Source organism: Lepisma saccharinum, chromosome 24, assembly GCF_977018435.1.
Source record: "Lepisma saccharinum chromosome 24, izLepSacc3.1, whole genome shotgun sequence".
In the NCBI taxonomy this organism is placed as follows: Eukaryota; Metazoa; Arthropoda; class Insecta; order Zygentoma; family Lepismatidae; genus Lepisma; species Lepisma saccharinum.
The window spans coordinates 18,399,735-18,415,702 of NC_139252.1; the positions used below are offsets into that span (position 1 = coordinate 18,399,735).

A 15,968-nucleotide genomic window follows, 5' to 3' on the forward strand; every position below is an offset into this window, starting at 1 on the left:
ATTTCATATTCATATTCATCAGAAAACCAAACATACCAAATTTTGGAAAGTAGGAGCTAGCAAGTGAAATATATTTCAAGTTGATGATTTATGTTTGATAGAAATTCTATTAAGATGTCAAACCTGAAGCCCATAGTCAAGTTGTATGATGAAAGGATAGAGGATAAGCTTCAATCAAACTTAGTATATGCTCACAAACAAAAATGGCGACTGAGTGACCTAGAGCAACGCAAAGGAAAGAAAGCACTCTATAATTGGAAGAAACAATGAGTTACAAGGGCGAAAAAAATGTATTTGCTTTTGCAAACTTGACTTTAGTTTGCCTGTTCCAAACTGAAATGCCATATTTTGAAACCATTGTCGCATGCTAAATTAATGCAGCCTTGTAAAAATCAGAGTTCAAAATGTTTCAAGGAAAATAAATATATTGCCTGTAGGGAAACAGAAAGAAAGAAAGGACACACTCATTCAAACAAACAAAAAATAAACTTGATTTTCAATGTTTCAAATAATGTTGACGTGTGTTCAGTAATGAGTCCACCAGCCATTGTTGTCGATTACCTCACGTAATCTTCTGAGCATAGATTCAACAAGTCTATGACAAATACGTGGCCTGTTCTGTATAGTTTTCCATACGTCATACACATGGACACGTAATTGTTCTCTTGTTCTTTCATAGCCAGGTTCCCATTCTCTCACCATAATGGACCATATGTTTTCAATTGGATTGAGGTATGGTGATTTTGCTGGCCATTCGATTGGCTGAATGTCAGGGTGATGTGCAAGCCATTGATTCGTTCTTCTGGACGTATGGATACTGCAATTATCATGAACGAAGTTGATGATGGGCATTTCCTCCCAAGGATAAATAACGCAACTGTCGGTAGCATATGTTCTTCAAGCACTTTAATATATTCTTCGGAATCCATCCTCGAGGATATTTCTTCGATATCTCCTGCACCAGCTGCACTGATGCACGCCCAAAATCCACTGAAATTCTTCCACTTCTTCGATTGCTACGGACATATCTTAGATCATAACGAGTTCTGTCCGGTTGCCACAAATTAATTTGGCCATCTTCATCCGAACAAAGCACTTTCTCGTCAGTCCAAATTACTATTTCCCAAAAGTCATTTGTCATGGGTAGATATTGTAAAGCAAACCCAAGATGAGCATTTATGTCTTGCGCTGTGAGTTGCACTTCCTTCGCTGGTGTTCTGTGCCGTATCCCCGGAGCTAGTAAACGCCTTCGTATTGTATCACTTGAACACTGCAGTTGTAATTGTCTGGCAACAATACTGGATGGATAAAATGGATGATTTGCAATGTGTTCCACAATAGCAGCATCGTGCTCTCTCTATGTCACTCTGCGGCACCCTGTTTTCCTTCTTGTTTTCAGGCCCTCTTCTCCTTCATGTTGAAAACTCTCTATCCAATGACGAACAACATTTTCATGCCTTCCAATGGCTATTGCGATATCGGAATTTGTGCGGCTACATTCGAACATGAAAATTATACGGCCACGACTAGCTTCAGACGTGTATGGCATCTTGACTTCGTAACTCCAGGTTTCAGACTACCACATCGCAAGTCACTCACTTGGTCTTCAATTAAGGGTTGCTAACCCTATTTTCAAAAACATATCGTTGATAAGCAAGGAAAATATCAGGGATTGTCACGACATTACGATCAAACAATTCAAAAAAGGATTTTTTCATATCTTTGGAAAGTTAAGGTAAACTAATGCTACTGAATTTCTACTTACGAAATTTCATCGCCGATTCTTGTCATATGAAGTGAAATGTGTATTTGTTTCAGAAAACTTACAGGTGTAAATTATCTTCCCAGTAGAGTAATCAGATTGCTAGGCACGATAATTGTCATTATTATTGTTTATACTGTATAACCAATAGCATAGTTACGTAAGTTTCAATGAATGATGTAACCCCTTGTCACCTTACCAATAATCATAACCAATATTAACACTTGAATCTAAGTCAATCGAATATACAGCTTGGCGAGGGGGCGGAAATGAGAATTTTTCCATCACATGAATAAGCTATAGCATCCCTGGGCTAGTGTGCTGCATAATTTCTACATTTAATTTGAGAAATCATTTTAAAAGATCTATATTTTTGTTCCTCAGGTCCCAGGAGCTTAACAAAAATATCATTAACTAGTAAATGTTAACAAACCTGAAACTTTTGGGGCCAAGTGTCCCTCTTTTAGATGCCAGAATTTGAACCCTAAAATAATAATTCTGAATTTACGAATAGTAGCATGTTGAATGGCAGTGGGTAATTAGAGCTGCTGTGCTTATTCTTGCTTTACGAATTCATTTTCGTTCTGAAGAAAGTTGCCATTCCGATACAGACAGAATATTTCGAAAAGTCCTTAATTATTCTGAGTCAGAGTTTTATGCACAAATAGGCAAAACGGGACGAGATCTACAGTTTAAACTAGAATCCGAATCACTATGTGCCTCCACCGGGCATCGAACCGAGAACTCCTTGATTACAATGCGGCGACATTTTCCTTGCGCCATCGTGGAGGCTCTCTTAATCAGTTGCATATGCATAAATTAGTATAAATTAATTTAAACTATATATTTTTCATACTACATAGAATTCATTATCACCACAGTCGGGGAAAATAGTTTTAGAGAAAATTGAAAATAGAGGAATTTCTATCGCTCTTCTCGTTTTACTAATTCTTATAAAATCTGAAGCATTTCACATCACTGTCACAATCTAGAGCCGCTATTGAATCCAGAAACAGCAATACTTCAAACTTTGAAATAGACACCGAGGGTGATATTTTTGTTATTTCACGTCACTCTTCTAACACTCTCGGATAATCGCAATGATGAAGGTTGAAGATGTGATAGATGGAAGTGGGATGCAGACAATGACACATCCTCATCTTACTTCGAAGCACGGCGCGAACCAATTAGCCACGGGGTTGGCTTTTTTGTGTTGGTCAGTTCACCAAATTAATTTATTCGTCATTCAAGATCCAGAGGTAGAAAAGCAACGTAAAATAACGAAAATAGAAAAAATACCATTCACTTATCATCACCCAACAATTTCATGCTGACCAAATTCACACACGAACATCTTTTGGCATTCGTTTTGCAGAATGGCCTTGGGGATTAAACATCGCCCATTTACTGGTTCAGCTCGAGACAATCCAGGAGACCATCGAAGCTTATCATCAATCCTTCACACAACTTCGCTATTTACTTCTTCTACGATGAATACTAAATATGTGCAGATTCACTCAACTTTCCCCCAATTCATGAGCAAGCTTTGCCACTGTGAGCCAGTGGTTTTATTTTTTATTTTTTTTGTGAGCAAGTGTTAGCATATGTTTAATTTTCCTGCCATAGTTTATTTTTCTTAAGTGAAATTTAGCCAATCAACTTGTGCTGCACAATAATTGTATTTGCAGTGCCCACACAAACACAACATTTTGTTGCCATCTCTCTTTGCGTTATAGAAGTATGCAGTAATGCTAGAATTACACTATGCTGCTTAGGAGTTTTATCAATTGAAGATATTATGAATCTCGGAAGGAAATCTCAACAGTAACACATGTGCAAATAAATGCATGTTTAGTCAAACACAGAGCAGTTTGGTACTATTGTATCAATGAGAGAACTGTGCACAAATGAGCAAACAATGCAGAGCCAGCATAAGATCTAAGAATAAGCAATGTGTTGCCCGCTCCTGACAACCATTGGGAGAATTATGAAAAAAATATCTTGTTACAATTAATTTGCATGAGACTAGAAAGAACACAAAACCAAGGCTGGCTCAGTAACATAGTTGGTAGTCTTGGCTTACTATGCCAGAGACACAAACTCTAATCCTAACTGAGCCTGCAAATTTTTGCTTCATTTTCTTAGTTCTAATTTTAACAAATTTAAAATTGCTTTCAGTACTCAAAAAATCTGTTTCCATTGAACAACGTCTGTTACATTTTTTCTAAAATTTATTATTTATGCACCAGTAAAGGTTTTTAGCAAATTGTGAATTTTCATATGAAGTTTTCTGTGTATTATAATTATTATTATTATACCTATCGTATGGTGAAGAAAGTTTGTGGAATTTTAATATTTCTGGTCTTTTGACAAGGAAAAACAATCGCACACTGTGTTTCAATACGTAACACTTCAAATAAATTGGGGGAGGAAAGATTGACATAAACATTACTTTATTCAGGTAAATGTAAAAAAGAAGGAAATATGTATTGCGAATTTGGGTGTGGGGAATCAGTGCCTTGCCCTGCTCCCCCCCAGAAAAAACTGGATCTGAGCTAAATTTCTTGAAATTCACAGTAAATAGAACTGGACATTACATTACCTGAACAATACTTACAACCAGGAGTGTTACAATCCTCTTGTAGTATAAATCTGCAGGGATATAAGTATTTGTGTAAACCTAAGAAGTAATTTAAGTATAGTCAGAGTAAACTGTCAAATGTATATTTTAAGTATACTTGGTTGTATTAACTAATAACTATGTACTTCCTTTCCCATATCCAGACACAGGAAAATCAAGCACATGCTCCAATGGTGAAGACAATATATTTAGTGGAGAAGATGGAGCTTTCAGATGTCTAGCTACAGGAGGAGATGTTGCTTTTATCAATAATGCCACAATTCAGAGAAATACAGGTAAGGATTCAATTTTAGTTTCTGCATTCTCTTCAATCACTATATTCTTTATTTCAATGTTTTCAATTTACTTGTAGCCTACTACAATATGGACAAAGCACATGTTAATATACTGGTCAAAAAAAGTTTTGCATATAACAATTTTTATTTCTGCATCACAGAAGCCACACATGTCGATACCTCAGACTAGGGCAATGAAAGTACAAAATGCAAAACTTAAAGAAAATTTTGAAAGAAATAACCAAAGAAAGAAAGAAAGTGGTTTTCCTAACCAAAGAAAGATGCAACCAAAAGATCACCAATTACCAAGGTGAGTAAAGCTATCAACCCCCTCACTGTCTATTCAGTAACGTGTGTGGCCTCCACGAACACTTAGACATTCTCGAACATGACTGGGCATGCTGAAAACCAGGTTATCCAATGCATGTTGTAGAAGATTGTCCCATTCCTGAATGGCAGCATGTATCAGATCGCCTAGGGTTTGTGGTGGCTGAGGGAGGTTTGTAATGGCACGTTTCAGAAGGTGCCAGGCATGTTCGATACAATTGATATCAGGGAGACTGCTGGCCAGTCCATTAGACAGATTGCATGCATTCAAAGGAAAAGGTCCACTGAATGGACATGGTGAGGACCGGCATTATCATCCACAAACTTGAATCATGCACAAACATCCTAACGACGGGTCGAAGAACACTGTCCTCGTATGTCTGTGCATCCATAGTACCCTGTATGTGAACTATGGCATCCGATGACCCAACATGATTCCTGCCCAGTACAGTGCTGAACCACCCTGTTGCTGGAAGCATTCCATGAACGATTAATTGAAACTCTGCTCATTTTCTCACCAGACACGTATAGTGTTGTCATTGGGGTGCAGACTAACCCGTACTTCATCTGTAAACAGTGTTTGTGACCACCGTTCCCAGAGTCCAGTTTTCATGTTGTCTGGCCCATCTTACGCGTAGTGCCCTATGTCGTGCAGTGAGTCGGGGAAATTTCAAAGGTAGACTGACATCAATCCCTAAATCATGCAGTCTGTTTCGCACCGTTTGGGTGGACACCATGATATCAGGTCTCACGGAGCTGCCCCTGGAATTGGGTTGCTGTGGACGTAGGATGTCTGCGAGCAGAAATACGGATATGCCTGTCTTGTGCAGCAGTTGTTTTTGCATGGTCTTCCTTCTCTGGGCCTATCTGCTATTGAATGGGTCTCTGGAATTTCTTCCACACTCTAGAAACGTCACTTTGATTACAGCCTACCCAATGTGCTACGTCCACTTGCTTCTTACCTTCCTGTAGTAGTCACTATTCTGATTCTATGCACTGATGAAAGTGTGTTTCGTGGCATTTCTAAAATGTAAACTCACACCATGACAACCATTACAACCTTCCTTGAGACGTCCAGTGCTTTATACTCCCCCTTCTCACGAACTGCGAGACAATCGGTGGGTGAATCACGAGGTTAAAACGTGAAACATGCTTCAAAATCCGGCCACAGACATGTACCTGCTCTTTTTTGTGTTGAATTGTCCTTCGGCTGATGTGTGTGCTTCAAAGGTATGGAGATTTGTGGCGTCAGTGACGCAGAATATGAAAAACTTGCAATATGCAAAACTTTTTTGACCAATATAGTTGTTTCTCTGTATACAATATTGGATTACTATTACTCATGTATTAAGATTAGAAATTCATTATTAATGGGTGAAGTTCAGCTTGTTGCTGCTCTACCATTTAACCTGTAAAACATAATCAAAACAAGACACAAATATGTAGACACAGATATTCAATTTAATTTATTACTGGGTTATTCCTCATCAGTTCAACCAGACCATGGTACCCATGATCTTGGATTTTGATGATACTTGGCACATTTTATCCTCCTAGGGTGGTGAGAAACCATGCACCTAGTTGCATGTTTATAGTCCCTCAAAATTTTAGTGATATCATTCCTAATTATAATTTAATTTAATATAATTAATCTTATGTAATAATACATATGTACCTCTCTTTTTAATTAAAAATAACAGTGACTCCTCTTTTCTTCCATTCTGAAATAATCAGTATCCCTTACAAATTATTAAATCTTTTTTTTAAATTTCACAACATTAACCAAATAAAAAAACCATCAAATTTATATTTTAGTACACCAATATATTATTAGAATATCTGATTTTCTTTTTTTTTTGTACGAAAACAGTTTACTAAAATTTGAATTAGTTTTATAAGAGAGAGGTGCTTTGGCCTGAGTATGGGACCGGTGGTCACCAACCATTGGGAGGAATTTTTTGCTAGCTATGAATGAGTAGCGTAACCTGGTCATAGAAAACCTACAATGACTGGGGTTGGTCATGCTGACCACATGTCCACCCCGCAACAGGTCAGATGATCTCCCACCTTTGGTAAGAGTGAGGCTGGCACTCAGTAGATAGGTACTGATCTCACTGGCTGTTACACCATGGATTATTATTATTTTTACTTATTATATTATTTCATTATTATTAAGAGAAGTGTTTTTAAAATCCAGTTACGTACGTAGTCTAACTTACGAGCAATGAAATTGATGCTTTTTCATTTGTTCTGAAAATATATTTCTGAAATTTTCATAAATGTCTACCAGATTCATATATTTCAAATGAACTAAAATCTATAATCTAGCTTCAAAACCCCCCATACACACACACACACCCATATAAATAAATATAATTGTGGTCTGTGAATACTTTTGTTGTGCGGTCACATTCCATATTGACATAAAGTCCACACTTAGTGTTGCAAACTATCAATATTTGGTTTAATATGGACTAGTTTCAACAACAAAAGGCTGACAATCCCAGTACAAACTTGTTTAGATTTTTTTCTGAATCTTGTGATTCTGTTTCAGGTCAATAACTAAGTAACCCCTCTTCCTTTTCCCAACTTCAATAAAGAGTATACTATCGGTTGCTTTAAGTTGATGTGTAATCTGGTCATGGGGAGATGCAGTGATGACAAAGCAAAATAATAAAAATAATGAATTTCAAATATTTTTGAGAAGTAGTAAAAATAAGTCATAATATTAATATATTTGTTCGAAATAATCCGAGTGACAGCATGAAACAGCTAGAAATATGCAAGAGATTCGCTATGCTTAGTGCATCGAAATGAGAGCCCAGTACTACTCCCTCTGTTGAACCTTCCTGCCAAGTTTCTTATTGAGTGCAATGGTGTTACATGGCACAACTCAGTGCAGAATTATGTGAATCCCTACTATGTTCAGTAGCGTTCAGCTGTTCTCTCAGAAACTCAGAAGACACCCTATAACGAGAAGGTCTGGTCACATAACAGGACTTGTTGTCAACCCCTATGTTCACATCCATGGCAGGGTTTCTCTAACATCATCAAAATTAAACTACTTCTGAGTGTGCTATTTCCAGCAGTGTGAAGCATGCAATGCTCATTCATAAGGAGAAAAATACATACGGACTAATATGAAATGTGCTTTTTGTTATCAAACGCAACACAGAAGCTTGACTTCAGATTTCAAAGTATCTAGTAAGTCCTGTGCAAAAGTCTCATTGATGATCTTGTTTATCTTTCTCACAATAATTGGTGCTTACCTTTAAACGTGGCCATTGATGCATTTTCATTTCAGTTTCAAACATGAGAGAAAGAAGAAAGAGAATTATTGCTTCTTAGTGTTGCTCAATTTAACCCTTAACTGGGCAACCAGTGTCTTATTAGACACTGTTGCTTATATTTTTTTGTCACATACTCCAAACCACACTTCCTGCGAAGCTGATATTTTTTTACTTTCTTTTTTCTCTCTTTTTCTCATTTCACAATATTTGACTTTGATAAAGCTCAGGTGTAAAAAAATATTTTCAATTTCACTTACGCAAATGGGCAAGCAGTGTCTCGGACACAGTGAATACCATTGGTATGTAAAGAAGTCTACTTGAATATGTATTAACAATTTTTTATTTTAATAAAAAATAAAGTATTTATTAAGACCACATAAAAATATTTTTAATGCTAAAATTGAAAAAAATGAAAAATATATGAGCAAATAGAACAATTTCCTCACACTACCTTCCGGCCTAACATTTTTCATATACTATGCTGCAAATATTACAACAACATGCAATTACGATGATGCACTTGTTTGTGAAGTGTTAAGGTGTTTAAAAGTGTTTTAAATTGTTTGATTTACTTTGTCATACATACTGGTGCTTTTCTGCAGTCTAATAATGCCACGCTATCTGTAGAATTTAAACAATGAATTTTTATGTACAACTCTGTCATTACTAATTCTTGTAGGGAAGGAAGATATAAGGAGTTTCACAGCAGAATTCTCAGATGTTCCTGTTCCACACAGAGCCAATGTTCAAAAACTTGTGAACAAATTTAGGGAAACAGGGTCTGTTCTTGATAAGAAGCGAAGGGTTTAACTATGTGTGCTTACTTAGGAGAAAGTAGACAACGCTTGAGCACGATTGGAACATAATCCCAAAAAATCCCCCTAGTGCCATGCACAAGAAAAACAAATTTTTAAGTCATCTGCGTAGTGAGCTACCAATCTTTTAAACCTGAAACCATATATTAGAAGAATTGAAACAATGCATGGGGTGCTTTCTAGATTTAACAAAAGCATCAGATCTAGTACCCATGGAAAACTATTACAAAAGAGAAAATATTATGGCATAACAGGCATCGCACATGATTGGTTCTCATCCTATCTTAGCAATCATATGCAAGTAGTTGAGATTATCCACAGAAAGGATGACTGTATACAATCTAGCTTTGTCTGAAACCCTGCACAATATTAAGTGAAGTTCGACAAGGATCTATTATTGGACTGTAACTCTTATTAATATATATTAATTGCCTTTGCCTTGTAATCAAGGGGTTCTGGGTTCGATACCCAGTGGAGGCACACAGTGGTTTGGATCCCACTTTAAACTATAAGTCCAGTCAAGATTTGCTTTACTGTGCATAAAGTGGACTTAAAACAACAAATCAATCAATATATGTTAATGATTTGCCACTAAATTTAAATTCGGAAAAAAACCTCTTTATGCAGATGATAGAAGTGTAGCCATCACCAGTGATACTGAACAAACTCTTATCTCTAATATCAAACACGTAACTATCAAACTAAATGAATGTTTTCTGTCAATAATTTACTATTAAACAGCAGTTTTGCGGTTGTCAATTCCCAGATAGCACATAAGCTTGTGGCAAGCTTGCAGTAGCTACCTTTTAGCTTGTCAAAGCAAGCTTGACATGGCAAGCTGGACGTAAGCTTGATGAATGTGATAACTAGCATGATAGGATGCATTTTTTAAAAAATAAAACCATACACACACATTTAATATAACAATAGAGATACTTACTAAACACAAACAATAGTGACAAAATAAAATAAAACCAAAATACAGTGGAATGAATTCCAGTGTGAATAAAGCACCAAAGCTTTTATTTCATGCGGCTTACACTAGATGGCAGCGCGACTCAAATGTAAAACAAACATAAGTTTTATTAACATAAATAAGGGTAGCTTTGATTGTAGTTAGTGAAAAAATGTGTTTTATCTTTCGAAAGATGTGTGAATATTGAAGTTGTAAGGAAGATCAGAAAATAAAATGTGGTGAATAAAAGTGAAACTCTCATGATAAATATTTTTATCGCAGAGTATATAATTAGGAGCTAAGTACTGCAAAGAAAAATTGATTACCAGCGTTAAGTTTAAATTGATTAGTTCATGGAACTCTTCAGCCTAACTATTGCCTGTTTTGGGCAGCATGAAAAGTATTTATAAGCTGCAAATAGAAACTGTGACGTTACAAACATGGGTGTTTGTTGTTAATTAGCCCCAATTGTTTCTAGCTTTGCTGTTATGCATATGTGTGTATACAATGTATATTACAGCCATGTTTATACATACAAAGATATATATTTAGCTTAAAGATACACATTATGGCTTACTTCGAGCATTGCATTCTGTAAGCTTACAGCTTTATGAAAAGCTTGATGCAAGCATGCCTTGGCAAGCTTGCTGCAACTTCCAATTGTGGTAACTAGATTGCTTAATGCAAGCTTACATCCAGCTAATAGCTTTCCATGGCAAGCTTGCTGCTAGCTACTTAACTTGCCATGGTAAGCTTGCTTCATGCTGCAGCAAGCTGTCTGTGCTATCCGGGTTTCCATCGCAAGGAATAAAATGATAAATGAACCAAATGTTATATTAGGTTATAAGACAGTAAATCATGTTAAAACAATCAAATTCCTGGGAATATGAATTCATGAAAGCTTAAAATGGGACAAACACACCTTTCCATAAAACTAGGCAGAATTATATTTGCCATTAGTACATTGAAATCAATATCAAACTTAGAAACATTGAAAATGCTATATTTCAGCTTGTTTCAATCTTTATTAGCATATATGTTAATCTTCTGGGGAAATTCCACTAATTGTAATAAAAGCTTTGTGCTGCAAAATAAAATTGTCAGAATAATAGCAGGAGCTAAGAGAGACACCCTGAAAACTGTTTAGAAACTTAGGCATATTACTGATAACATGCTTGTATATACTTCTGCTGATGTATATAAAAGCAGACTTAAATGATTCCTTCAAGTGTAACAACAACTCTCATAAATACTATAAATGGCAGCAACCTCGAAACAGCATCACACAACACCACATTATTTGAGAAAAGAGCAAAATGCATGGCTGTTCACTGTTTTGATAACCTTCCAAGTGACTTAATAACAATACAATCAGCTACCTCATATAAAAAGCATGTAAAAATATACGTACTAGATCATTGTTTTTATTCTGTTGAAAGAGTACCTGGCAATAAATTGCAAATTGTCACATCTTAAATGAACTCCTAGGACATGTATATGTATGTATTGTGTATGTAAACATACCTTGTAACTAACATTAGCAAAACCAAGAAAATCTTCAGGAATCCTTAACCAAATCAATTATAATATAATCATTGTATTGAAACTGCAATCTAATGTACAGACATGTTCCATACCATGTGTGAAAAACAACCACTGTAAAATGGTCAATGGAATGAAATGAACCATACAATATCATATCATATGAAGATGGTGATATAATTCAATGAATCTGTAATATTTACCTCTAAATTCAAATATAACGTCATACTTTCAATATGATAGGTATCTTCAAATTCAAGACAAATGTTGACTTTAATAAATCAAAATTTATGAATAGCACCCACCTTCAAATCTACTAAAGTTCAAATCACAAACCCTGAGACCTTCTGTAAACAATTTATTTATTTATTTACATTTTACTTGGGATTACCGCTAAGCAGTTTTTCCCATATCTATATACATATGTACTGTACATAAACTTACATTTTTTGTACATTATTATTAAAGGATACTATGAACAATTTTTTTTTTCTATTAAATAGTTAAGCCACATTTTCTAAAAAAAGATAACAATATATATCCAACTGTAAGGTTAGGTTCACAAATCAAAGATTCCAAACACTGAGGAAAAGGAATTTCACAGTTTATAAGAGTTTTATAGAATGTCTCTCTTTCTTGTGTGTATCTATTACACTCAAATAGGATATGGTGTATATCTTCCTTGTTGCCACATGTACAGTTTGGGTTTTGTAGAATCCGGATCTTTTGTAAATGACTTTTAGTAGTTGTATGTCCTGACCTAATACGATTTAGTAATACTATCACATTCCGTGAACCTTGAACTTTTGTAAACCAAGGTCTCATTCTATTGAAATTAGCTATCCTCTGATAAAAGCCGCCTGCATTTTGAAATTCACCTTTGCACCATTCCGTCCAGTTTTCCTTCAACTTTTTCTTCACCCTCGGTAGAAGGTCTGTGTACCAGGTTTTCAGCTCCAGAACAGGTTGAATTACCCTAGCTTGTTTTGCATACAAATCTGCCATATCATTTCCTAAATTTTGACAATGTGCTTTAACCCAGGTTAAATGAATTATCTTTCCCCTGCTCCTTAAATTTTGTAAAGTTTTTACACAGTTTATAATGTATGGGGAGCATTTAAATAATAAATCATAATTGGACTGAATTGAATATAATACACTTTTGGAATCCGTTAATATTAATATATTTTTTTCTTGCAATTTATATGTATATATTAGTGCTTGGTAAATTGCATAAGCTTCAGCTGTAAAAATGGAAAAATCTTCCGGTAAATGTACCATAATTGATTCCTTCTTCTGTACATCATAAACAGCACATCCTACATTTTGACTACTTTTTGAACCGTCTGTATATATAAAGTAATAATCTTTCCATCTTTCCATGTAATCATATTTTGTATATTGTTCAGGAAAATAAATATCTCTATATTCACAAACAGGAAAATCTAGAGTATATATGGGCTTACTCCTTACTTTCAATAATTTTTGATGATCCTCATAGTACTCATTATATAATTGCACCCATCCTATATCTTCGCAGTTATTAATTTTGCCTGTATCATATAATTCAACCAAGTCGAATAGAATGTCGTTAAACGGATGATTAACTTCTGACATTGTTTTCAACAGATATTTAATAGACATTTCTCTTTTCCTATAACTTAAGTTCCATTCGCATGCTTCCATGTATACAGCAACATTGGGAGTACTCTTCATCAGTCCTAGACACTTTCGTAGAACTTTCCTCTGCATTACTTCCAAAGGTCGAAATACACGTTCCGAAATTGTATTAAAGACTATAATCCCGTATTCTATTGTTGGTTTGTAATAGTTTTTGTAAAAATTCATCATGGTACTAGGATGACTTCCCCATTTTGTTGTAGCCATAGAACGAAATACATTGTAAATTACTTCTGCCTTTTTCACTAACATTTTTACATGAGGTTTCCATGTTAATTTACTATCAAATATAACGCCTAAATATTTCACTGAATTTTCTATGGGAATGTGTAACTTTTTTGTATATTGATTCACATTTTTCGGAGCTCCTTTTTTACTAAATATAATCAACTTTGATTTTTCTGACGATATATTCATAGACCTATTCTCAAGAAATTTCTTTATCTCTATTATTTTCGCTTCCATGTTGGTGACTCCTTTATCTACTTGCTTGACACTCTCATATATACATAAATCATCTGCATATTGTATAAATCCAAATGGCTCAGGACATATTCTTTGAACATCCATTAAATATATATTAAAAAGTAAAGGACTTAAAGGGCTTCCCTGTGGAAGTCCTCTTGTTATCCATCTAGGACCCTCAACTTTATTGTGAAAGTAAAAATATAAACAACGATTTTTTAATAGATTCCAAATTATTTTTAGATGCATATAAGGTATTTTCAGATTTTGTAGAATGTTTAATAATTTATTTATATTTACATTATCATATGCCCCTTTAATATCTAAGAAAGCAGCAATAAGACTACTTTTCCTTTTCATTGTATCATAAATTTTTGATGATAACATTGCCAACGCATCTGTACACCCCATTCCCTTCCTAAATCCAACTTGAAGCCTTGAAAATAATTCCTGTCCCTCTATATGCCAACTTATTCTCTTTAGAATTAATTTTTCAAAAATTTTCCCCAGTACTGAAGACAAAGCTATCGGTCTATAAGATTCTCCTTTATGTGGACTTTTGCCAGGTTTCAATATTGGTAAAATCATTTGAGTGTACCACGATTGCGGTACATTTCCTGAATGCATTATATAGTTGTAGATGTTACAAAGATATATTATACCACATTCCGGCAAGTTTTGAATCATCGAGTATGTTATTCCATCTTTTCCTGGAGTTGTGTCCTTGGCTCTTATTATTATGTCTCTTATTTCATCGATCATGATATTGGTATATAATCCTTGTGAATGTCTATCTTTAGGACTGAAAGAGAAAATTTCATCAGGGGCATCTGCAGGTTCTTGTTTATTATTACATGTTACCTTCATAATAAATTCATCTTTCCAGGTTTCTTTGAGTGGTATTAATCGAGGGGTATGTGGTTTGCGGATTGATTTAAATTTAGCCCACACGGTACTGATACTCTCTTTGTTATTTATGTCTTCACAATACTTTGCCCACGATTGTCTCTTTGCGCTGATATAACATTTCTTGGCCTGCGCTATTGCTTTCTTATAATTAATCCAAGTTTCCTGATTTGGTATTGTTTTATAAACTTTCGTAGCTTCAATTCTCTGTATTTTAAAGTTTTGGCAATCTTTATTCCACCAGTGTACTATTGGATACTTTTTTACAACTTCCTCTTTTGCCCTTGTACATGATCTGTCCATAACAATGCTAACAGAATCTACAAAATAATCATATGTACTCTTATCAATATTATTTAAATCTGTATTTTTAAATAAGATTGTAAGTAATTTAGAATATTTATTCCAATCAGCTTCGTTAACTTTCCATTTTCTGAGCGGAATAGTGAAAGATCTCACTGAATTAGTATCAGTATAAAAGAAACATGGATAATGGTCACTGGTTCTTTGATCACTGTCTGTTTCCCACTGAAATTGACCACATATATCATCTGACATTAACGTTAAATCTATAGCTGTTGGCCGAGTACCTAATCTTCCTATATACGTAGCAGAACCGTCATTAATTACAGTAAAGTTGTACAAATCCATACATTCTACTAACACTTTCCCCAACTTATCTTCATCCTGATCTCCCCATATTGTGTGATGGCAATTGAAATCCCCTGCTATAATAAAAGGCTTTTCTATGCATTGAAACATTTGCGATAATGTATTTGTCGTTAATTTCTGTGACTCTGCACCTGTAGGAATATATATAGATATAATACTAACTTTTTGATTCATAAAAGCGATTTTAATTCCTACGACTTCAATTTTGTATGTGTCGTATATAGACAATGTATAATCAAAAGATATAGGTTCAAATGGAATGCTTTCATGAATCATAATTGCAACTCCTTTACTATCATCTTTAATCTTTTCATAAATTATGTGATAATGATTTACTTTAAAATAATCTATGTTTGATGGGTTCACAGAGATTTCCGATAAACATAAAAGTTCAGGTCTATATTCATCTATTAATTTCACCAGATTTTGCTTTCTTGCTTTCAATGATCTTACATTCCAGTGTACCCCCACGAATGTTTTCCATTATTTTTCCTTCCACACCCTAAGGTGTCTCTCCAAAAATTTCCAAATCCTCAATAATTTTCTGCACCTGGCCATTTATTTGTGAGCATTCTGTTAGTATTTCTTTTATGTTTAATAAGTCAGAATTTTTAGTTAATGTCGCCATAAGTTTCGCC

General features: G+C 34.8%; 1 protein-coding gene across 1 annotated transcript in view; it reads left to right on the top strand.

Moving 5' to 3' along the window:
- The window catches only part of LOC145977965 (transferrin-like), a 93,125-nt gene that overhangs the window by 65,469 nt on the left and 11,688 nt on the right, over positions 1-15,968 (top strand). The window contains exon 12 of the mRNA XM_083110309.1: positions 4,547-4,678. Coding sequence (XP_082966435.1) covers positions 4,547-4,678 — 132 coding nt within the window. The remainder of the gene's footprint in view (positions 1-4,546; positions 4,679-15,968) is intronic.